At 35.1% G+C, this 24,868-nt stretch overlaps 2 protein-coding genes across 4 annotated transcripts; both read left to right on the plus strand.

Moving 5' to 3' along the window:
- Positions 1-669: 669 nt before the first annotated feature.
- LOC112007425 (vesicle-associated protein 4-1) lies at positions 670-7,116 on the plus strand. 3 transcript variants are annotated; one of them, XR_002882470.2, is made up of 6 exons: positions 670-1,080; positions 1,197-1,482; positions 2,195-2,266; positions 3,670-3,767; positions 5,000-5,083; positions 6,137-6,605. XR_002882470.2 is itself a non-coding variant. In XM_065765145.1 (4 exons), the coding sequence occupies exons 1-3, from the start codon at positions 1,135-1,137 to the stop codon at positions 5,004-5,006; spliced, it is 453 nt and encodes a 150-aa protein (XP_065621217.1). In that variant the 5' UTR covers positions 1,087-1,134; the 3' UTR covers positions 5,007-5,083; positions 6,137-7,116. The 3 variants fall into 3 exon arrangements, 2 of the variants coding, with proteins under 2 accessions (XP_065621217.1, XP_023895537.1); XM_065765145.1 differs by lacking the exons at positions 670-1,080; positions 2,195-2,266 and having other exon boundaries at positions 1,087-1,482; positions 6,137-7,116; XM_024039769.2 differs by lacking the exons at positions 670-1,080; positions 2,195-2,266; positions 5,000-5,083 and having other exon boundaries at positions 1,087-1,482; positions 6,137-7,116.
- A 2,826-nt stretch (positions 7,117-9,942) lies between these two features.
- Positions 9,943-19,851, plus strand: LOC112036450 (lysine-specific demethylase JMJ17; the record flags this gene model as incomplete). Its single annotated transcript, XM_065765155.1, is given in 17 exon segments — positions 9,943-10,021; positions 10,468-10,590; positions 11,223-11,280; positions 11,400-11,536; positions 11,777-11,938; positions 12,036-12,122; positions 13,890-14,072; positions 16,130-16,282; positions 16,382-16,573; positions 16,667-16,732; positions 16,861-16,956; positions 18,395-18,481; positions 18,594-18,710; positions 18,825-19,024; positions 19,059-19,190; positions 19,278-19,437; positions 19,516-19,851. Coding segments are annotated over 16 exon segments (2,286 nt in total), but the record flags the coding sequence as incomplete, so codon positions are not given.
- Positions 19,852-24,868: the final 5,017 nt, after the last annotated feature.

Raw genomic sequence — 24,868 nt, forward strand, 5'->3', positions numbered from 1 at the left:
TTAGCTTACCGGTAGAAGTGCATTCATCTTAACATTCACTTGATTAGGACCCGCTACAAATTAGTATTGTTCTTAAATCTATTCTCTATAGTATGTAGTTAATTCCTTTATTTCTAGATTCCTTCACGTCATACTTTCTAGAATTAGCTAATGATATTTGATCCAGTACAAAATAAATGTTAAATTGTATGAATAATCATAGTAAGGAAGTCTCTATTGCATGAGGTAAATGTTCTTTCAGATGACTACCTTATTAGCTGCAAATTACAGCAGCTATTATATTGTCAAGTTAAACCAATTTTTCTCTGGCTAAAATTGTTAAATTACCTAAAGAAATAAAATATGTCATTTATAAATGGCCATTATAGTTTGTTGCTGCATTCATTAAATTTGTTAATGCTTAAATGATCAAAGATTATAATATATTACAAATTATTGAAGGAGGCTTTAACTTTCACTCACACTACAAAAAACGCGGGTCTTAGGCTGCGTTTGTAAAAACGTGGCCCCAGACAGACTTATAAACGCGGCTTAAAGAAAAAACAAAAGCTGCGTTTTACAAATGAGGCCATGCCTACAGCCGCGTTTTTTTGAGCTAGAGCTGCATTTTTTTGGGTGGAGCTATGGCCACGATTAAACCATGCGGCCATAGGACCTTCGTTTCAGTTTTTTGGGCAAACAATTTTTTTTTTTTGGTTTTCCTTAACTATGGTCGGAAGCCGCGTGTTTAAAACGCGGCTTCAGTTAAAAACGCGGCCTAAAAATTTTGCCTATAGCCGCATGTTAAAAACGCTGCTTTAGGCTTTGTATAAACAGGAAACTAAAAAAATTTTCAACCCTAGCCCCTCCCATTGCACATCAGCCTCCATCTCTCAAGCCCGATCTCAACCTCACCCTCCAAGCCTCCATCTCTCAAGCCCGATCTCTACCTTCTAATCATCCACCTCTAATCACTCCTCCTCACCTGTCTCTCGCTTTAGAACTGTTCAATTCCATTTTGTTTATAAAGCTTTCATCTTTCACTTGCACACATCAAAAACTCAATCAGTGTTTGAGAAATTTTTTACAACTCATATTCAGGTGATCTGATACTCTCTCTTTTTCTTTTTTGTTTATTCTGGCTAATTTTCCAACATGGCTATAGCGGATCACCGCCACCACCACCACAAATCACAGTCTGACACGAAGCTATTCAGGTTCTGTATGTTTTGGCAGTCAGGCAATACATCATCGTCTTCATCTTCTACACAGAATCTTACTCATAGTAACATCAGGAGTCTGAGCGGCCGACACGTGGAGGGGCCGTCCAATCCAAAGCCGCCACCCAAAACAGTGTCGTCCGTTGCTCGATCGCTACTCCCACCTCGCCAAAGGCTCCGCCTTGACCCTTCCAGTAACCTCTACTTCCCAAATGAGCCTCGTAAACAGGTTAAGAGCGCGATCAGATTGAAGAACACTAGTAGGTTCCATGTGGCTTTTAAGGTATATTGGTTTCTTTTTATTTTGGCTCATCTATTTTTTAATGTTGTTTTGTGTGATTCACTACATTGGTGTTGATAGTTTGTAGCATTTTAGATTTTATCTGCTTTAAATACTGATTGACCGAATTTTGGAGAGGTATTATAATCATATAATGTGTCGGCCGACCTGATTCGTCTTTTGCGAATCCTTAGCGGATTTTAAAATCTTTTTTGTTAACTAAACTAAATTTTTGAAAAAAAAAAAAAGATTTTTTTTTTCTGGGTTTTGATTACGGTGTAGGTGTAAATCTATAGGGTGTGGATTGGTAATAGAATTTGACTGTGTGGGTTGGTTTGACTAGAATTGAATGAGTTATATAATTTGTGGGTTTTTGTGGATTTGACTCTGTGTGCCACCATAGCTCTCAAAAAGTTTTTATATATTTTTCACTAGCAAACTCCATTAGCTGTTGGATACTTTGCCTTTTTGGTTCTCTTAAGAATTCAACTGATTTTATTTGCATTTATGTAAATAAACCTTAGGAAAGAAATTCTTATGTTTCAGTCAAGGTGAGAAATATTAACTCCTCCTCCTTATCACTTTCATAAGAAGAGGCTAGTACTTCCTTTTTTGCTTGCCTGCAAGTACATTCAAAGACAAAATGTCATTTAACCTTTCATAACATATTTTGCTGCATTGCCTGGTGATTTATTTTCTTCCTTTACAATGACAGTGATCCAATTAAAAGAAAACTCAAGGAAGAAAATCAAATAGCATCTCTGAATCTCCTTATCGAGTTAAGATGGTAAGAGGTTAAATTCTCTGTTTTGCAACTAGCTTTCCTAAGTATTTTGGTGAGGGCTTCTTCTACTAAACCAGAAGTTAATATTTTAGGCATTGATTTTAGATTTTGCTTTATTCCTTGGTTTGCGAATATGTAGTTTTTGTGTCATTAGGTTACTCTTTTTTATAGATTTGTTTGCTCTCCCAACTTGTCCAATGTGTTATTGACTTAAATGTTTTTATTGTAATATATAAATGAGGAAGAAAAACTTTTGCACTGTAATTTTAAAATGCCTTTGCAATTATGAATAAAGGTGCATTCTTGAGTGATAGTCTTTGTGTGTTCTGAAATCTATTTTTGGAAGTGGAAATAATTCTCTAAATAATAATAAATAATAAATAATAATACAATGGCCACAATGATTATATCTAAAATATTGAAAAAGAATGCCTTTTCTGAATAAAAAAAGAGGTTTTCGGTGTGAAGTCATTCTTGTCGGATCCTAAATTTCTAAGTCTAATTATAGAGGTTCTGGCCACATTCATAGTTTCATACTTCCAAAAAAATATAGGTGCATGTAATATTCCTCTTAAAGGACATTACTAGTCAGAATCAACCACTAATGGTTGGCTGCAGCCCTACAATAAACACATTTAATGCAATTATATATACATTTGTCAAACATAAGTAACTTAATTAATAAAAAATTTCTAAAAAGCATCTAATAGAGTCATGCATGTACTCAATTTTCTCCAAATATCTATCCCTATCTTTAGCTAATTAATTATCATCTTGATTCTTGATGTTATCAACCACAGAGTTCTATCTTTCTAAGTTTGCATCATATTCCCTTCTTGTTATATTACTATTTTTGTACCAACAAGGGTTAATTGGCATCTTATCTTTTATGAACTTATTAGCTGGCATCTTTATTACCTTAACTCATTTTGATTCCCTCTGCCAAGATAATTAAATTTTGGTGATTTTAATTACTATCATAGATTGTGGGGATTTAGATTCCTTTGTAGCCTCCTCATCATTTTGTCCACTCAGGTTTTTTTTTTTATAATCTTTCTTGAATTCTTTATATATTTTGGGTTTGTGGGATTTTTAATATGTTTTACTATTTCAGTTTCCTTGTTTGTATTATCATTAATGAAAGATTGAAGAGGGGGGGCTTAATTAAGTAATGAAGGGTCTTTTTCTTATTTGCTTTTTCTTGGGGGGTGGGATTTGGATGATGATTTCAGGAACTGAAGGGTCAGTAATTGTAACTAGTCAGAATTTCTGAAGATACCTATCTAAAATAATAATAGTAATTATGAAAATAATTTTTTTTACCATTACTTGTCAGTTCTGAAAAGTGTAATTTTTAAGATATTTTATGTGTGTTTGGTTAATTTATTTAATTTTTTGGTGTACAGATTTTGGGATATGGATGGGCTGGAATGCTTAGGAGATACCTTGTTGATCCTGTTGAGATGTCGTGGCCTGCAAATCTTGCTCAAGTTTCTCTGTTTAGGTCTGTTTTTCTCTGCCTACCATTTTTTTGGTCCCTTGATTTATTGATAGTGTTGTAAGAAAGGCTGAGACAAAGCAAACGGCAACTTAGTTTTGAGAGGACCATATATTTTTTGATAGTTTAGATTGATCACAACATAAACCTCGACTTAGCTGACAGGAGTTTAGTTGTTTGACTTAATAGAGGTGATACTTTAATTTGTGGTAAGTGAAAGCAACATAAAGAGCATAAGAGAATAACCAAATGAGGCAAAACAAGTGCTTTGGTGGCAGAGCATCAACTTGTTCTGTCATGGACTTTTAACTTGTAAAACATCAAAACTTGTTTCTATCCAAATAAAACCCATTTTAATATGGGTTTTCACCAAATCAAAACTGGTCTGAGCCCTGACCACATAACCCTTAGATTGAGGGGGAAAAAAAAACAATTTGTAGATTGTAGACTGATCACACAACAATGGAAGCAATTCATACACAATCTATATAAGAGGCCAAGCAGGTTCCATGGCCGGTTCCTCCTCTTCCGAGTCATACATTTCCCAGACCTTATTGTCATGATTTGTAGATGGAACCATTCAAAATAAATTAGTTGCCACAATCTTATTGTCATGATTTATATATATATATATATTTTTTTTTTTTTCAGGTTTTTGTAGTGGTTGTTTGTGTTTTAATACTTCATTAATTTCTATTTGCTTGCTTGCTTTAATAATGTAAACTACAATTTTGAGAGCAAGTTTTCAAATATATATATATATGTGTGTGTATATATATATATATTTACTTATTTATTTGCTTTCCTCTCTAATTAGTTGCACTCTATAAGCTTCTGGATTGTTGTTGTTGTTCTTCTTCTTGTGGTGATAAATTGGAAACTCAGATTCTTAAAATTATGGTTGCTTGAATAGGTTGGGAATGTTGCCTTTCTAGGTAACCTTGAGAAAGACAAATGAAGGAATTATTTATTTATTTATTTGATAGAGAAGATGAAAGACTTGCTATTCTTTTGAATTAGTAACTATCCTGCAATGGGTTGTTGATGATTTTGGGAATCAAGCTTTGTTTTGAAGGAATTTATATTATGAACAATAGAAATTTGTTTTTTGAGTTCTATGTGCGATTTGTTTATTTGCTAGTATGTATTGTGATTTGATTCTTCTTGCAATATGTCATATTACTTATCTTATAGGAGTTAAATATCGATTATCTTTTTATATTTTTCTTGTATCACAGCCTGTGAAAAGCCCTGTTACAATTTGTGGTGATATTCATGGGTAGTTTCATGATCTTGCTGAACTTTTTCGAATTGGAGGGAAGGTATTAGTTCTGGCCATGACATATAATTTTTTTTGATAGTTGTTTCTTGTTATCGTGGTTGGTATTAATAAAAATATTAGGGCTTACTGTAATTACTAAGGTGCTTCTTCCAATATAGTTTTTAAGTGTTAAAACAGTACAGCTTAATTGTGCCATAAGGACTTTTTTTTCCCCCCCCCCTTTCCTGATAGGTGTTTCTTGTTATTGTGGTTGGTGATAATAAAATATTAGGGCTTACCATATTTACTAGGAATTTCTTCCAATATATTTGTAAGTGTAGAAATAGTACAGCTTGAATGTGCCATAAGGAATCATTTGTGGAAACGGATCATAGCAATAAGGTATGGGGGGATGGGGGAAGTTGGACTATGAAGCAAGTGCTAAGAACTCATCAGCACCACACGCACTGCCCATCAGCACCGCATGCACTGCCCATCAGCACCACGCGCACGCCTCATCAGCACCACACGCACGCCTCATCAGCATCACCCGCACTGCCCATGCAGCACCACTCGCACTGCCCATCAGCACCACGCTCACGCCTCATCAGCACCACATGCACTACCCATCAGCACCACACGCACTGCCCACGCAGCACCACCATCAGCACCACACGCACGCCTCATCAACACCACACACACTGCCCATCAGCACCACACGCACTGAATTTGTTTCTTTTTTGTTATGTTTGGTTAAATGCCTATTTTGATTTACTAAGCAAAAGGTTAGGAGTCCCAACTTAAGTGTTTACTGTGTGGGTGGAGATCTTGTAAGGAATACAGTAAATTGAAATTGAAAACAAGGATTTCGTTTGTCATATGCTTAATGATAATTCATCTTTTGTTACTGTAACATCCATGTGTCATTTTTTTTTTTTCATAATTAAAAAATTCATTTGTTGAACATTTCAATTTATGGTTTCATTTTTCCATTAGGTTTTTATTGATGGTTTTTGCTTGTTTTAGAAGAAAACGTTTAGAGATATTGATACCTTTTGTGTGTGAATACTGATTTTAATCATTTTCCCCACTATTCTTTTTGTGGAAACTGTAGGTTGTTTTTAAAGCTTCCAATGTCTACCCTAAAGATGTTGAAGCCCCACCATATGGAGTGGATGATTTGACAAAGCTGGCTTATTTGCATGAACCGGGAGTCCTAGACAATTTAAGATCAAGATATGATATCAATGAGATATATGTAAGTATTTAAAATAGAGTTCCACAAAAATGATTATAAAAAAAGAGATAGTTATTCCATCATAGATTGTCCTTTTCTCTTAATTATTATTACTATTTGTTGAATTGGGGCTGGAAGAGGGGAGGGGTGGGACATTGGTTTTGTTTCTTTACATCTTCGGTATTATCTGAAGTTGATACACTTTGAGTGGGTGGGTGGGATTGACGGAGAGAGGATTTTTTTTTTACATTCCAGCCCACCTTCCATGGGGTTGCATTCAAAACTGTGAAGGAAATGTTAGTCTGAAACTTTGTTGGTTCATAGTGATTGCTGATTGGAACTTTCATTTCACTTCCATAATTTCATTCACACTCTTGAGAATGCTTTATAATATTATATTGTTTCCTTCATGAATTGCATGAATTTAATTGGCGGATGCTTCATAATGGTAGTGATTTTGTGAGTATATAATATAGTTAGGAAGAATGTTATGAGTAGATGCCTCATATATTTTGTGGGGGTTTTCATGGTAGCTTTCATCATTATGAACAATGCTCCTTTCATTGTTGGAGCACTAGTGATCTTCCATGTGTAATTTTTCTCAAAGATACCATTTTAAGAGAAAAGGGTTAGCAACGAAAGTAATTCTCATTGCTTGAGCTTTTCTTTTCTGCTTGTAATGCTGTAGTTCTTAGTTGTTTGAAGTTTGAGCATTGATTTAGAGCATTGTTGTATTTAGTTATAAGAGCATGTTTGTACTCATAGATTTATTTTTTGATGAATTTTCTGGTTGGAAATCTAATGTGTCTTTAAGGGCTTGTTCAATCAAATGATGAGTCACATTGCTTTGTTGGAAATCTGCTTGATCCATTAGTTATTATTTAGATATCTCCTACTGTGCAAAATGGCTTGCTTTGGGTGGGAAAAAAAAAAGGGCTATAGCCGCGTTTTTAAACGTGGCTAAAAATATGTCCTATAGCTAGGGGTGTCCACGGGTTGGGCGGGTCGGGTTTGTGCCCAACCCGCAAACCGACCCGTAGAAGATCGGGTTGCAGATTCTTAACCCGCAACCGACCCGTTAAGAGGGTCGGTTTTCGCGGGTCGGTTCGCCGGCGGGTTCCATCGGTTTCGGGTGAGGCCGAAACCCGACGGAAAACACAAAAAACAGCCAAAATCGGCGAGATCTCGCCCGATCCGGCCAAGTTCCGGTGAAGATTTCATCAAATCCGACTATTTTTCTCCCAAATCGTGCCGGGAATCTCTGGATCTGCAGTATCTATGTCGGATCTACCTGTTTTGGTCGCCGAAATCTGCCAAATCAAGCTGGAAACTCGTCGGAATCGCTGGAAAAATCGCCAGAATTTGGTGTCTTCGGGCGGGTCGGGTTTCACGGGTTTTGAACGNATTTCCAAACATCCGAAGAGCACTTCCCAAACCATTTCTCCCCAAACAAAAGATTTGCTAGACTGCTACCATCAATGGCAACACCCAATGAGTCCCCAACATCTTAAAACTACACCACAAAACATATTCAACATTGCAATGATATTGGTGACGGGTCTAGGGTGAAGTTTTGGCAAGACCGTTGGTGTGGTGAGACATCCCTTGCAGTTAGTTATCCTAAGTTATTTAGATTTTGCAGGGATAAGGAGGCTAGTGTGGCTGCACTTATGAAGTACACCAATGGCGTCCTTGTTTGGGATATCAGTTTCTTTAGGGGTGTGCATGCTCGGGAATTAGAGGCTATGTCAGGCATATATGGTTCTTCAATAAGGGTGTTTGGTGAGGATAAGATGTGTTGGAAGCCTAGTAGAGATAAGGGGTTTAAGGTTAATGATTATTATAGAATTTTAGTGGGCTCTACTGACTTCTGTTTTCCTTGGAAAAGCATTTGGAAACAGAAGATTCCTTCTCGAGTAGCTTTCTTTGTTTGGACTGCTGCTTTAGGGAAATGCTTAACAATTGACAATTTACGAAAAAGGAAGGTTTGGATATTGGATTGGTGTTGCATGTGCAAGTGTAATGGTGAATCAGTTGACCATCTCTTCCTTCATTGTCCGATTGCTATGGATTTGTGGGCTATGGTTTTGGGTTTATTTGGAGTAAGCTGGGTTATGCCGCAATCTGTTTTGGGGCTCTTAGAGTGTTGGCAAGGCAGGTTTGGTCGTCATTGAAATGGTTTTATTTGGTTAATTGTGCCCATTGCTTAATGTGGTGTCTTTGGAGGGAGAAAAATAGTAGGTGTTTTGAGGATATTGAGAGATCCATACCAGACCTCAAGTCATTTTTCTTTAGCACTTTATTGGATTGGTTGGTTGCTATGCAAAACCAATCATTCCCTTCTTATTTTGATTTCCTTGATTCTTGTAATTTTTGTCTTTGAGTTGTTGACCCCTTGTACACTCCCTTTGTACTAGGGTGATCCTTTTTTGATATCAATAAAACTTATTACTTATCAAAAAAATTTCCTTTGAGCTTATCCAACATGGTTTGCAATTTCACATTCTTTTGGCCAACACCTTTGCTGGTGACTTATATACGCTACACACAAGGCTGATGGCCTAAAATCCCTAACATTAGTGGCATTTTTCTTTCTGGGGATTAATGCTAGAAAAGAAGCATTTAGGGATTTGTCAAACTCAGTGTGCCTATGAAAGTTTGCAAAGAATGTCATTACATCCACTTTGACCACCCTTCAAAATGTCATGGTAAACATGTCTGGGCCTGAGGATTTGTTGCCCTCCATCTTCTCTTGACCCCTGGATTACCTCCTCTCTTGCAAATTCTTTCTCAAGCAATTATTTATCAATCTCATCTATGCTTGCAAGTCTAACCCATCCACAGTGGGTTTCCAATTTTTTTGTTTCATTGTATATAGTTTGATAAAATTGCATCACCGAATTATGAACTGCCAATTCTTCCTCATAATACATACCATCTCTCCAGACCTCTCACATGGTGGTTTTATTTGGGTGAGTCAGTCAATCTGTGAAAGAATTGTGTTTCTATCCCCCTCCTTCAACCTTAAGACCATTGACTTTTGACGACAAGAGATTTCCTCAAGAGATGCTATATGTTTGATTTCCTCCTTGACCTCATCACTATGAACTTGCTTCTCCTGAGTCTGCCCATGAGAACCTTCCTTCACATCCAGACCCAATAGTTCACACAAAAAAATCTTTTGTAAAAGTGACATCCGCAAACACCAAGAGAATAGAGATTCATTTTATTCCACTAATATGTACATTTTATTTACAATTTTATATTGATAGTAACAAATGTATCCGTGGATCTTGAACCCACGACATCACGTTCCTCTTACAATGGAGGAGGTTCCATTTGAGTTAGAGCTCATTAGCTTTATTTAGGTGTATTGTATAGTTCAAATCTACCTCCTCTGGGTTTTAAAAGAAGGTTGGGAAGAGGCAGCCAGTCTTAAGGTGGTGGTACTGTTGGTGTAATAGAGGCTTAGAGCTTATTTATTTATTTATTTATTTTTTATATATTATTATTATTATTATTCCCTAACACATTTTTCTGAAAGATGAATCATTGAATAGATATTGAAGTGCTAGGGATGGGATTATTCTTTTCTGTGTGTGTGCGTGCGCTCGCGTGTGTGTGTATTAAGTTCTTGTGGTCTGCAGTGATTTTCTCCTCTTTTGCTCTGTTTTAAATTGATGCTCACTTCTATGTTGTCTCAGGGGAGAGCCAAAATGTTGGTACAGTGTCCCTGGTAATCAAGCCAGTGCTTTTGAAGAGGTAATACTCAGAGTTCTTTAGAATAGTGTTTGACTCCCCCCCCCCCCCCCCCCCTTCTCCCAAATACCCTTTTTGCTCTTTCTAGCTCGTTTTACAGTATCTTTTTTTGTCTACTATTCATTGCCATTTTTTTTGTGTGTGGAATTTCACATGTTTTAATGAGTAATTCTGTTATTTATCAGCTTCTACTAATTAAGTCTAGTTGTAGTTGTAGTTGTATCCTTTATTTATGTTCTCTTTTTAATGTTTTTTAAGCTTTTCTTTTTGCATTTTTTATGGGATACATGCTGCAGTGCCCGTGGAAGTATGTTAACTTTCATCTTAATGATAATCTAGCAATTTCTTAATTGTGCTGGTCAATTCTGACGAACAATGTATGTTGATAAATTAATTTCTTCATATCAAAAGAAAAGGCTAGTCACCATCACATTTTCACTTTCCTGTAGGTCATGCAGAAGACTCTTCCTGATCTTTTTGACGCACAACCAGATCTGCTCTTCCAGCTTGTCACCATGTTGAATCCATCTGTCTTGCAAGAAAATGGAGTTCCTGTCTATAGCATTCTACAGGTTTGACGTGAAAGTTCTCTCTAGCTCTTCTCCCTTTTCTCCTTTCATTTCCTGTTTTTGTTGTTAATGAACAGGTAAATTAGTTGAGTGGTTTGATGAAATATAAGTGTTATACTTGAGTTTCTACTTTTGGGAGAAAGGATGAAGCAGGATTAGGTTTTTGAACTTAGAAGAAAAAAAGGCTTTAGGACTTTAGGGTCCTTGTTCTGTTTGTATTTGATAAACTACCACTTGTCTCAAAAACTTAATTTAAAGAAAATGGTCAACATAATCATTTAACCCTTTTTTAACATTCCCTCTTATTTGTGTGCTTCAGACTTTCCCTCAATAAGCAGGTTCCAACATGTGGAATTGGTATCGTGACCACCTATTCAGATACCATGATAAACTATTATTTTTCCCCAAAAGATTAAGCTGATAGGAATTGGTGATTATACTCATTTAACCATTATTCTAATATGATTAAATTGTACAGAAATGGGCATGGGTACAATTGGACATGCGGGCATAGGTTGCATGTCTAAACCATCGTATCTAAATGTACTTTTTTAATAGCATCTTGTTGATATTCTTTTGATGATACTTTGCTTTTGGTGGCTATTGATATTCTCTTTATGCTTGCTATCTGCCAGGAGCCTGGTAATTTTGTCATCACCTTCCCAAGATCATACCATGGAGGTTTCAATCTTGGTAGGCCATGCCACTTTAGGTTTACTAGCCATTGGTGATCAGTTGAAGATTTTAGTGCTGTGTAAATTTGTAATGAACCATAAGTGGCACACAACAATTCGGCTTCTTGTTTCTTTCAGGTTTAAATTGTGCTGAGGCCGTCAATTTTGCTCCTGCTGACTGGCTGCCTCATGGTGGATTTGGAGCAGAACGGTATCGGGAGTATCACAAAGCTGCTGTGTTGTCTCATGAGGAGCTTCTTTGTGTTGCAGCTAAGGTTATCAGTTTTGACCTGTAACTTATCTTTTTATTTAAAATGTCAGATAACTTGCTCCTACACTGTTCAACATTTGCCTCTGAAGTTTAAATATATCCATTGTCATTTTTTTCCCCGTTATAAGACTGTTAATCTTTTGTTACTTAATACTGCGACTACTCTTTGCTTTTTAATTTAAATCTTGGGAGTTATTCCATTGACTTGTCTATTTCTTCTGCTTGATTTTTCTTTTGCTTTTAGCAGAGTGACTGCAATAGGCGAGTATCATCTTATCTGAAGGAAGAATTGCTTAGAATATATATTAATGAGAAAAGTTGTAGAGAGCGACTTTGGAAAAATGGCATTATAAAATCATCTCCCATGTCCCCTCGGAAATGTCCTGAATATGTGGGTACTGAGGAGGTATTACCATCCACACGCATATTGGTTTTCATTTTATGAAATTAGTTATTTCAAGATAATATTGATGGTGATGAACATCTCCTGGTGGACTTTGTAGGATCCAACATGCATTATTTGCAAGCAGTATCTTTATCTCTCTGCAGTTGCTTGCCGTTGTAGGCCATCTGCCTTTGTATGTCTGCAGGTATGTGAAGTTCATAATTTCTAATTTTATAACTTCAGATGCCAATTGTAATTTTAGATGACTTTATAACTTTAGATGCACTGTTGTCTCAATTGAAAGTTTAAGCCTTAGTTTTTGGAACCTGTGTACTTTTGTTGCCAATGAATACTAGCTCAACTGGAACCTCCTCCCTTTATAAGTTTTAGATAGAGGTTGAGGTTGTGAGTTCAAGACCCATTGGGTGCATATGTAATTTACCCATTTATTTTTTTTTTTTTTTTTTTTGTAAACTCTTGTTTGTCATATATTAGTGTTACATCTACTAAAAATTCCTGTGACTTTATTTAATCTAACAAAGAAACACTGTACGCTCCCTATACGCTGTGGCTTTTTTTTTCTTCTTGGGTGGGGTGGGGGGTGAGTGGGTTTATAGTTAGTGTTCTAATTATATCCATGGACTTAATGAATTAATGAAGATGGCTAGGTTCCACGGATAGTAAAATTGCCAAAGTTCCTGTGTCCGACGTAGGTATGGGTACAAAATATATGCGATATGTACCCAGCAAATAAAATGTATTTTTTATTATGGGTACAGCCAGGACATGGTCGTGATACGGCTGGGTACGTCCTGGACATGGGAGGGGAAAAAAAAAAGAACAATGAAGAGATTTAGTCTGTTCTTAAGGCAGGAAAAGAACCCTAAATACTTACCAGTCTGGTTCCTCAAGTCTACTCTGCAGCAGCCTCAACCGGTCCTCTGCCCCTCTTTCTCTCATTCCACTGCCCTTTCTTTTTAAACCCAACACTTCCTTCAGTCTAGAACCACTATAGCATCACCACCATCACCCTCTTTGAAAAGGGCTGGTATATTTCTAAACTCTCATAACTTTTGCCTTTGTATTCTTTGTTGTTTTGATGCCTTGATTTATTGGTTGAGGTTACTTGTTAAAAGTCCACTGGTTCAAGAAATTTCTTTCATTTGGTTTAACTGATATTCTCCTTTTCTTTCTCGTAAAATAAAGGCACATAACTGGAGTTAAATTAACATTGGGTGGTTTAGATGGATATATTGACATAGGTTGGGCTTTAGATTAGGCATGACTTAAACTTTAAAATAATTTGGCCATTACTTCGTAGTTAATAGGCCTACATTCAATAATAAACAAGGCCAACCCAGCCCATTTATGTGAGAATTTAATTGTAAGCCGTATATTATGCGCTTTAAAGTTTAAGCCCACGTTTATTCGAAAGAGAAAACCTCTTTCCCTTACTTGCATCAAATTGAAGCCATGGAAATAAAATGGGCTCACTTTCTTTTAAATTAAAGCATGGAACCAGCCCTTTTTTATTATGTTTTTATATATAACTTTTTCCTTTAAAAAAGCCTTATATATAGTTTTAAATTTATTATTTTTTTAGTAAGAAGCGTTTATGTTTAATAATTAATTTTAGTTTTGCCTTTAAATTAATTTTGATATGTTTTCAAACGTTTTATTTATTAATACTTAGTTTTAAAACCTAAAATAAATAAAATTATGTCCAAAAATATATAAAATATACCTAAAAATAAATATTAATTAATTGTCGTATCCCGACATGTCATACCCTAGCTTTTCAAGAAATGTTGTATCTCCATATCTGTACCAGTACCCATGCAACCTAGGAAGACGCTTAGAAATTTTTATAGGCATGGTCAAATATCTGTGGTTCTAAATACCTAACGGTTGTTGCATTAGAATTATATTGTCTATACTGATTGTTTCCTGATTGTTTCTGCGTCTCATGCAGCATTGGGAACGCCTTTGTGAATGCAAATCCAGTAAACTGCGTCTTCTTTATCGTCATACACTTGCTGAATTGTATGACTTGGTGCATACAATGGATAAATATAGTTGTGAAGAGATGACACAAAGTAGAAGTATACGGAGGCAAATATCTTGTTCCATTGAACCAAAGGCTTTGAAAAAAAAGGTTTGGTTTTGATATTCTATTAACTATCAAATAATTGTAAATACGCCTCGCCTTAGGTTATCTTATTTATACAATGTTTATAAATATGTGCCTCGAGTTCTTTTTGCCGACTATGCTTTTGGCCCTTGATCATTGATAGGAAATATGTTGGATCAGTCTTCTTGAAATTTTCCTTTGATTATTACAATAAATTTCCTCTATGAAGTGTCATGATTTATTTAGAAAGATAATTTGGAAAATTTCAGTTTTTGGAGTTGCCTTGGAGGTATTGTTGCTGGATGTTCATTATCCTTCAGCCCAAACATAAAAATACATTTGTATTGAGTAACGGAAGGGTAGAGCACCTGCACTATAGGTAGTAATATTTCTATTTTTTTGCAGTGAGTTTACTATCGTAAACTCATTGTACTATTCTTATCAATAAATATTTTATTATCTATAAAAAAAAAACTTCAGGTAGTAATATAATCAATGTTTAGTGATTAGCTCAATACAAAATGAAAAAGAGATGCAGTGAAAATAACTTGCCTATTTATTTTAGATATGCTACTTTCTTGCGCTGAGCTTCTTTTATTATTCTCTCATGTCTCTTTTTTAATTGGGGTGAAAAGAATATGAAGGATTCCAGCCCACAAAGCTGATTCTGCATTTCTCTCCTAAAAGGTGGAATGAGACCTGAGAGAGAAAAGGGCCAGTTCGGCAGGGTTGTAGCATTTTAGAATATGAATAATTTTGGATGCTCAAAAGCAAATGAGAAAGGCAAAGCTGCTTCACAGTTTTTTTGAAAAGCTAAACATCACACGTTTTTTTTTTTTTTTTTTAAATGAATGCAGAATCTCGAAGTGCTTCAAGAATTGAATAGTTGTACTGTTGACGTACCAGAGTTGAAGCTTCTGAGGCAATACCATAGTGATGCTGTTTTTTGGATCTCCCGCTTCAATGAAGTCCTGGTGAACATTAGTGAACGGGAGGATCAGCACAATGTGGTTGATGAGTTAAATTGCATTCTCAAGGATGGAGCATCTTTAAGAGTTCAAGGTTCATTCATTGGCATATGCCATATGCAAGTTTTCTGTATCATTATTGTTGGAAATAATTATTATAGTTATCATTTTATTTATTGTTTATTACTATAATAGTATGTTTGTTTTTTGAACAGTTGATGAATTGCCTCTAGTTGGTGTTGAGTTGAAGAAGGCCTGTTGCAGGGAAAAAGCTCTTAAGGTAATTCGATGTTGTGGCAGTTTCTGGCAGATTGAATATTATTATATGTATTGATCTCATAAACCCTTGTCTTCAGGGTCTTTTTCTCCCTCTCTTTTGTTCATGAACTTAATGGTTTCAAATTTCATGATTACTAAATGAACACTACTTGGGTTTGTTGATAACAGGCACGTCATGTGAAAATGTCTCTGGACTTCATTCAGCAACTGACGATGGAGGCTTCTGTGTATGCTTCTTACCTTGATAGCTGTGACCCTCTCAAACTAATAGTTCCAAAGGTTTTTGCTTTATATTTGCAACAAAGTTTCCTGTTCCAATTTTGCTCCATTTTTTTTTTGTTTTTTGTTTTTTTTTNGTTTCCACTTACCCAAAAAAAAAAAAAAAAAAGGAAAGAAAGAAAGAAAAAGGAAGCACAGTTTGGTTTAGAAATGAGCTACAGGAAGTTTAAAAGCTGAAGTGCTCCTGAAGAAACTGCGGAAAACCCACTAAATGGGGCCTAAGTTTTATGATCCCCACACCTATCCTCAGCCTTGCTCTTTCTTTGGCTTGGTCATTCCTTACCTAAAAAAATTCTGTTGTATAACAAATCTCAATACAAAAATTTCCCAGTAAATAACTCTATTTTATAGAAATTATTCTGGATATATTTGTCTTCTTGTGCAAGTGGGGTATGTTTGAGAGATACCATGTTTTGTTGTTGAGTATATGATGATTTGTGGACCAATTGTATACTTTAGTGAATTTAGTGTTATTTGGTTATAATGTAGTGTCTTTAAGTATATGAGGATTAAGTAATATGTGACTATTGTTCTCTGGGACCATGTTGCATGTAGGTGAATGGTGGCCATGTTACTCTTGATCAGCTTGCGACACAATGGCTTTCGCGTTCAGCTAAGATTTTCGAGAGTCCATTTTCAAGTGAATCCTATGTTGCAGCATTGAAGGAAGCTGAACAGCTCCTTTGGGCTGGTTCTGAAATGGATTTGGTGAGTTTGGAGCCTCCATCCTTTTCCATTCATGTGTTGCCCCTAAAATTGGATTTTGCAACATACTTTATGAAGCAAAAAATTTCACTTTGGACACAGGTGCGAGACACAGTAAAGAATTTGATTGAAGCTCAGAAATGGGCAGAAGGAATAAGAGATTGTGTATCTAAAATTGAAAACTGGTCACGTCATTGCGGTGTTGATCTGGATAAAATTCACTTTGAATATGTTGAAGAGTTGCTGAGTTTCAATCCTGTGCCCTGTAATGAGCCTGAGCATCTCAAGTTGAAGGTTATTATGGTTTAGTGAGTGATTGTTGTTTCCACTGTGTGGTTGCCCTATGTCTTCAAATTGACCTCTTATCGCTGTTTTTATGACACTCAGGAGTATGCAGAAGAGGCAAGACTGTTGATTCAGAAAATTGATAATGCTCTATCAACATGCACAAAGGTATATAGTTTAGTAACATTTTCTTTGAGAAAATATAATGTCTTCTGGCAGTGTGTAGCACTAATTCAATTATATTGGGTGGTGTTTCCTTTTTCTCCATTCATCTTGACTAATTTTTCTCACCGCAGATTTCTGTTTTGGAATTCTTGTACTCCCAAGCTTGTGACTTACCAATTTATGTAAAAGAGATTGAGAAGTTATCACTGAAGAGTTCTTCAGTAAAGGTATATCCGGTTGACATTTGCTGATTTAGTCTGATATTTTTTTTGGGGTGCTTGTCTTCCTTTTCATTTCAAATAATTTAGTAATTATTTTTGCGGGTTAATGTTGTGAAATAATGTTCATATGGTTGCCTGCATGTCGCATGAGCTGGGGTGGTAATATGAGTATAGTAGTTTCAATTTTCATTTTTTGTTGTGTTTCTCATTTATTGAGAATTTTAATATTTGTTACTTATATGGTTTTTGTAGGATCTGACCTTGGCAAATGGGTCGGGTCAATCAGGTTTGGGTTTGATGCTTTCAGGTTCGAGTTAGAAAAAAAGGAGTTAGAAAAAATGGGTTGGGCCAATTGAATTACAAGTCAGGTCAATCGGGTTTGGGTTGACCTGGATTTTTTCAAATAATATTAATAACAATTGAGTCGGTTATTTATTTATTTAAATAAATAAATTTAATTAAAAAAAAGAGTGTAGTTTTAATGAGAAGCAACATATGTTGGGCTGTTAAGAAGGAACATATTCATAAAATGGCTGTAGTTGAAATGAGAACGATAAGATTGATAAGTGGAAATACATGGAAAGATAGGATCCAAAATGAGGAAATCCCCTTAAAGATAGGGGTAGCTCCTATTGATGAAGAGATGAGAGAGAATCGTTTGAGATGGGGTGGTCATGTTCAAAGGAGAGAAATTAATACACCAATAAGAGAGAGTTGATCCAAATTGAGGGAATTAAAAAAGTAGAGGAAGACGGAAGACCCAAAATAACATTCGTAGAAGTAATAAAAAAGGATTTATTAATTAAGGGATTATTAAAGAATATGGCTTTTGAAGACAAGGAGAGAACCTAAGATCTTGTAAAAGCTCTTCTCTTCAGTACTTCGTTTCAGTGGGTGCGTGTTTGGGGTTTTACGAATTGTATTTCTTCTTTTGATTTCTTACACTCTATTAGATTAAGTTCTTGAACCTGCTGTATTTTTTTCCTGATCAGAATGTTCACCATCGTGAACATGATGCTCAGTATTTTGAATAAAAGTTTTATTACCTATCAAAAGAAAAGAAAAAAAAAAGGCCTTTGATAGAATAAAATGGTGGAAAAGAATACGGTTGACCCTAGCTAATTTGTTGAGGATCCATAGCCGTCCCCAAAAATTTGGGATTAAGGCTTGTTGTTGTTTAATTTAATTTAAGCAATTCTGTTTTGAGTGCTTCTCCTCAAGAAAGTATAAACTAGAAACATGATCTCTATTATGTTAAATGGATTTCCTTCTTTCACTTGAATTCTATTTTGTCAAATAAAATCCAAAGTAAGTGTGCTTTTAAAGAGAACTCTCTTGCCGCTGAAGCCATGATATGCTAAATATGGATTTCATTGTTCCTATGTTTAATATTTTCAACCATTTATTTTCTCTCTATTCTGGTTTTTCTACTGAGAACAATTAGGTCTGGATAGAAAACGTAAGAAAATGCATCTCAGAGAAACATCCTGCTGCAATCGAGGTTGATATCCTCTACAAGTTAAAGTCACAGGTGATTTGGTTTTCTATATATTTTGCAATTGCTATATCTGGTTTTTGTCAACGTCTCCGGTTTCTAATTTTTTGTAGCCTAATATTATGATATTAAATGTAATGTCGAACAGATTTCTGAGCTTCAAGTTGAACTCCCAGAGACAGACATGCTTCTAGACCTATTAAGGCAAGCTGAATTATGTCGTGCTCAGTGTGGTGAGATTTTGAAAGGTCCTATTAATCTAAAGGTTAGTTTGTAGGTTTTTTGTTTGTTTGTTCTCTCAATCTTGTGGTTTGAAGTGTTCACCAGAGTTTAAGGGGATGCCTTTTTTTTTTTTTTTTTTTTTTTTAAATGAATGCAGAATCTCGAAGTGCTTCAAGAATTGAATAGTTGTACTGTTGACGTACCAGAGTTGAAGCTTCTGAGGCAATACCATAGTGATGCTGTTTTTTGGATCTACCGCTTCAATGAAGTCCTGGTGAACATTAGTGAACGGGAGGATCAGCACAATGTGGTTGATGAGTTAAATTGCATTCTCAAGGATTTTTTTTTTTGTTTTTTGTTTTTTTTTTTTTTTTTTGGGGGGTGGTTTCAGGCTTGAGATTGAGGTAGAGAAATTATTTGTTGATATGACTGGAATACTTGCTGTTGCCATGCATTGGGAAGAAAGAGCAAAAGATATTCTTGCACATGAGGCTCCATTGTGTGACTTTGAGGATGCCATAAGGTATTGAATGTGCTTTTCCAGTTCATTTGTACTTTTTATGGTTGGTTTTTCTTGCTGGCTACAATAGTTGACTATAAATTTTTTTAGGGCTTCGGAAGACATATTTGTGGTTCTACCTTCTCTTAATGATGTCAAAGATGCGGTGTTAATAGCCAAGTCCTGGTTAAAGAAGTCAAAGCCCTTTTTAAAGTCTGCTTTGTCTGTAGCTCCTGCCTCAAGTTCTTTGCTAGAATTTGAGGTGTTGAAGGTTCTTGCTCTCTCCTGCATATGGCATTTTTGCCAAAAATTGAACCATATATATGATGAGATGCTCTATATTTTGCAGGAGTTGGTTTCTCAGTCAAAGCTTCTGAAGATATCTTTGGATGAAAGAAGGGTTCTAGAAACATTTTTGAAGAAGTGTGAGGAGTGGGTGTGTGACGCATGTTCTCTGCTGCAAGATGTCGGACGCATATTTAATATGTGTAATATTGGTGATGGAATAGGCAACTGTGTTATTTCCAAAATGGAATGTATGGTTTCTAAAGTGGAATCCACCATGAAAAGTGGTATATCTCTTGGTTTTGACTTCCGTGAGATTCCGGAACTTCAAGATGCATGCTCTACACTTCAATGGTGCAAGAAGGCCCTTTCTTTCTGCTCTGGTGCTCCTGCTTTTGAGGTAATATTTTTAAAACTAATTAGTGTGGATGTATAAATGTTGATGCTTTTAATTGTTGTTTGTACTTGTTGTTTTATTTTCTCAGAACTTTGACAATTATGGCAAAGCATATGCTTCTTTCCATTTGCAATTTTTATTATTATTATTTTTTGTTACAGATTAATCGGAAAAGTATAGAAATTTGCATATTAAAGTGTTATTTGTTTAAATATGTTAAGGATTACTCTTAAGAGAGTAGAAAGTAGGAAGGAGAATGGAGGGAGAGTGAGAGATTACAGAAAAGGTTTAGGGCTCAGTCAATAAGTTCCTCAGCACATTTATTTTTGAGCAATCTAACAAGATTATAAAAATACCCTCATAAAATACCAAGTGAATATAGTAATAATACTATTAATTAAAAAAAAAAAAAAAAAAAGAGAAACACTTAACACTCCCATAATGCTGGAGCATACAGATAAAACGTGCTTAGCTTGAAAAACTATTGCTGAGAAGAGATGCAATCTAACAACTTTGTGAAAATATAACCTAGTTGATTATCTGAACCAATATAGGGAGTGACAATTTGTTTCCGCATTAATAAATCTCGAATAAAGTGACAGTCAACTTTAATATGTTTGGTAAGCTCATGGAAAACATGATTGTTAGTAATAAAGATAGCAACCAGATCGTCACAAGACTGTTGCATAGGAGTAGGAACATCAACACCCAAGTCATGAAGGATAGAGTGAACCAATAACATTCTACTTTTTCCTGTGCCACGTAACAAGATTCCTTTTTGTACAATAGCTAGAAGTGGATACCTTGTTAGAATGACTATAAACCCAGTTAGCATCATTAATACCTGTTATATATAGAGAAGCAGAGGGCTTGTATGATAGTCCTTGTCTCAGGGCACCTTTTAAGTAATGCAAGATACAACAAATAGCATTATAATGAAGTTGATGTGAAGCATGATATTCTGATGAACCACCACACAACTGCATACCTAACATAGTTTTCAATTCCATTCCATTCTTGTCATTTGAACACAAATATTTCATTCCAGTCACCAGACTGGTACACATAACCTCCCTATTTCACTTTGGCTCAAATTCTAGTGTTTCCCCGATAGAATAAGATGGGGATTGAAATGCAATGCGGTGTTTGATGGTCGTTCTTACTACATTGTTTTGTGAGTTCCAAGGGATATATATTTTCCATGGAGAGGTATCTGGTGTGCCAAAGCTTTGAATCAGATCACTTTCTTCATGTGGACAACATTTTGGGGGAAGTTTTTGACTAATGATAACCTTAAGAAGGAAGGAATCGCTCTAGTAGATCAGTGTTGTATGTGTAGGTGCAATGGGGAGACGAGGGATCAATTGTTACTTCATTGTGATCTTGCTTGTGCTTTGTGGAGCTATTTCTTTTTTGTGTTTGGGGTTCATTGGGTGATGCCAAATAGGGTGATTGACCTCATGTGATGCAGTCCACAGTAACTAATGACTGCTGGAACTGCTTTAGAGCAAAGCAAAACAGGAGAATAGAAAGAGTAGATGAAGAGACAAACCCAAAACAGGGCTGTAGAGAATCATTCTCTAAAATAGATATATATTAATTGGTAGAAGACACCTTTAATTAGCCCATACTTGTTATATAAATAGCACCGCTTTCTCTAGTGACAGCTTTCATAATCATTACTCCCCCAGTTCCAAGATCTTGCACTCAAAAGGTCATAAAAGACTATTGACTCAAATTGCGACATATTGACTGACTTAAATTCTACACAAACTACATCATAAAGGACTAAATAATAAACTGACCAGACTTAAAGAAAATATTATAGACATCTTTGAAAAATCAATCTAGCTGGCTTCATCATCCTGGTTGGCTGGAGGAATTGGTTTGGTAAATGCTCTTCTATTGTTTGGAATTTAGTCCCTTTATTTTTGATGTGGATATTGTGGAGGGAGTGGGATTATCACACTTTGAAGATTTGGAAGTTTCGGAGATGCAATTGAAGACCTTTTTTTAAGATTACTATTTGAATGGTCTACTGTTTTGGGTCTTTGTGTTATTTGTTCCATTGTACAGGTCATAGAATCTCTTTCATTTGCTTGTATTCTTTGAATGTAATTCTTTAGGCTATCTTGTGTATATCTTTTGTACATGAGGTTGATTTTTCTTGAATAAATTAAAAAAAGGAAAAATAAATAAAATATAATGAGAGTTCAGCGACTCAGATTACGTGATTTTTGGATTTTGGTTGTCGTGTTGGTGTAGACGTCAAGGTTGATGTCATTGTATGGATGATGACATGAGCATACCTTTGTCATCTGACAATGGCTTCCATATTGTTTAAACGTGTTTTTGGGTTGGATTGGGATGCTTTGATACCAAGATGAGTTGTGAAAATATGAAAGCTTAGGATTAGAGAGAGAGAGAGAGAGAGAGAGAGAGAGAGAGAGAGAGAGAGAGAGAGAGCCACCCGTTGAAATCAAACCCAGCCAACACCATCTGAACCCACACATCACCGTACCCACCCACTGACCAACCCACTCATCAAATTGCAGCAAAAAAAAAAAAAAAAAAAAAAAACCATTGCTAGAAAGAGATCGGCGGCATAGTGAGGCTTTAGCATGGTGAGGCTGAGAGGAAGAGAGGACAAGTAGAGAGGGTGAGAGAAGAAAAGATGAAAGATTGAGAGAGGAGAGGGTCGCTTTTTGAGAAAAGAGAGGAAGAGATCAGACAGAGAGATGAAAGAGGAGAGAGAGAAGGGAATAAAAAAATAATAAAACTTTTACAATTTCTGTCTATACACTTCCAAATTTGAAATTTTACTATTCATCAATGCCAAATATTTTGGCATTTAGAACATCTCATGGGAGATGTTTTTTGGGTTTGGTGTGCCAAATACCAAATATTTGGCATTTAGCACACTTGATGGGAATGCTCTAACTTTCATCTCCTTGATTCCTTTATTCAATGCTTAATATGGTCTCTAATGCAAAAGTTATTCGAACAAACTTCAAGATAAGCCTTATAAATTATCAATTAACTCTTTTTTATTATGAAATTATTTTTGTTGTATTCTACTTTTTTTAAACAAGTTTTGGTGTATTCTACTTACACATATTTATTCCTTGCTCACTTATTTTTAGAAGAAAAAATCTAATTCACACCATTTATAATTCTATTTCACTTACTCATTAGTCATTACATTATGAAATACAATGGTAATGGCCAACGAATGCCCCATGGACAATAGTTCTGGTCTCAACTCCCTGAAAGAACTCAAACTTAATCACTAATGTATTAAAACATGACACATGTATGGACCCAAAAAAGACTCTAATAAGCTTTTATATTTTGTCATCACCAACCATCAAATTGTCCCATAAAATAAAAAGCTTATTATATATACGCTGCTTTGTGGTTGAAATTAAGAGATGCGAATGTGCTGTGAATTGAGTTTGAACAAGTTTAAAATCTCGTTTATTTTTATTGTCAGCTTTTATATATATATATATATATATATTCTTTTAAAAGTTTGACCTTTTTATGTACATTTGTACTTATATTGAATTTTTTTTTTTTTAACGAAATAAGCCAATAAAAATAAGTAATCTCAAACAGACTAGTAATAAAGATTTCAGGAGAATTCATTATTTTACCTTCTTATACTTTTGTTGAACTTAAAAGATCAATGTGTTGTAATAAAAACTTTTAAAGAACACAATTTCTTTGATATGTTGCTAGACAAAATTATTTGATATATTTGGTGTACTACACTTTCCATTTATATAATGTAAATCCTGCAAACGAGACTCATATTTATAGGAGAAAAGTGTAGAACATTGAGTATACATTAATAGTTTCTCATTCACAAGACTTTACTTATTTAAAAAATAGTATGGAAAATTACAACTTACTCATTGTGGTTTGACTGAAATTTAAGTTGGCTACATGTGATTTGATATTTGACACTTTATCCACTTGAAGTTAACTTAGTTAGAATTTCATAACATACATCTATTAAAAATATGGTTAAATATGAAATTTTAGTTCACTTTTATGTGTGTCCCCCCCCCCCCAACAAAAAACACAAAATATAAAAATACAAATCAAAATAGATCAAGCGAAAGACTTTTATCATGGGTTTTCAAACACAAGTAGGTAATTTAAATTTGGTCAAATCTCAGGTGAGTAAAATGTCAAATCACAGGTAAACAACTTAAATTTCAGCTAAACTACGAGGGCGTTTGGACTCAGCTGAAAGCTGAGTCCACGTTTTGCGTTTTGCATTTTTCCTTTTTTTTTTTTTTTTGGAAAGTGAACAGTAAAATCATGTATCACATGATTTTACTGTACAGAGAAAAAAATACTGTTCATGCACTGTTTGGCACTGTTTCACGCACTAAAAATATTAAAAATGGGTCCCACGGTACTATTTACACATTTAAAAATTATTTTGCTACAGTATTTTCAGTTTTCAGTTTCAGCAACAATAAGTTCAATCAAACGGACCTTACAAGTGTTTTTTAGTTTGACCCAATTTGAATAACAACCAAACACCCAATTTTTCGGAAAATAATTTTCGGAATCAATTTGAAGCCAAAACAATCGGAGCCTAACATACATGATTCGCATATCTAGTTAAACTAACAAAAAAGCTTCTCAAAAAAATAAAATAAAATAAAATAAAAATAAAAAGTAACCCTCAATTACCACTTATCGTAAATTGGTATAATTGGGTCCGTTGACCCTGTACCCATTTTGAGAGTTTCGTCTGAAGCATTGAAACCATTCTGAACGGTAACTCACTTCGTCTGAAACATTGAATTTCACTTGTAATGAATCTCTCTCTCTCTCTCTCTCTTTAACTTTTTGCTCCAAAAGTGTTTGTGAAAAAATATGTCACAGTAGAAATATGTCACAAATAGCATTTGATCTCTGTGTAGACTAACTGTTTGTAAAAATGCTGCAATGAAAATGAACTTTGTGCCGAAAAGCTGGACTTAATGCATTAAAAAAAAAA

The sequence above is a fragment of the Quercus suber genome, unplaced genomic scaffold (assembly GCF_002906115.3).
Source record: "Quercus suber isolate HL8 unplaced genomic scaffold, Cork oak 2.0 scaffold_23, whole genome shotgun sequence".
Taxonomy (NCBI): Eukaryota; Viridiplantae; Streptophyta; class Magnoliopsida; order Fagales; family Fagaceae; genus Quercus; species Quercus suber.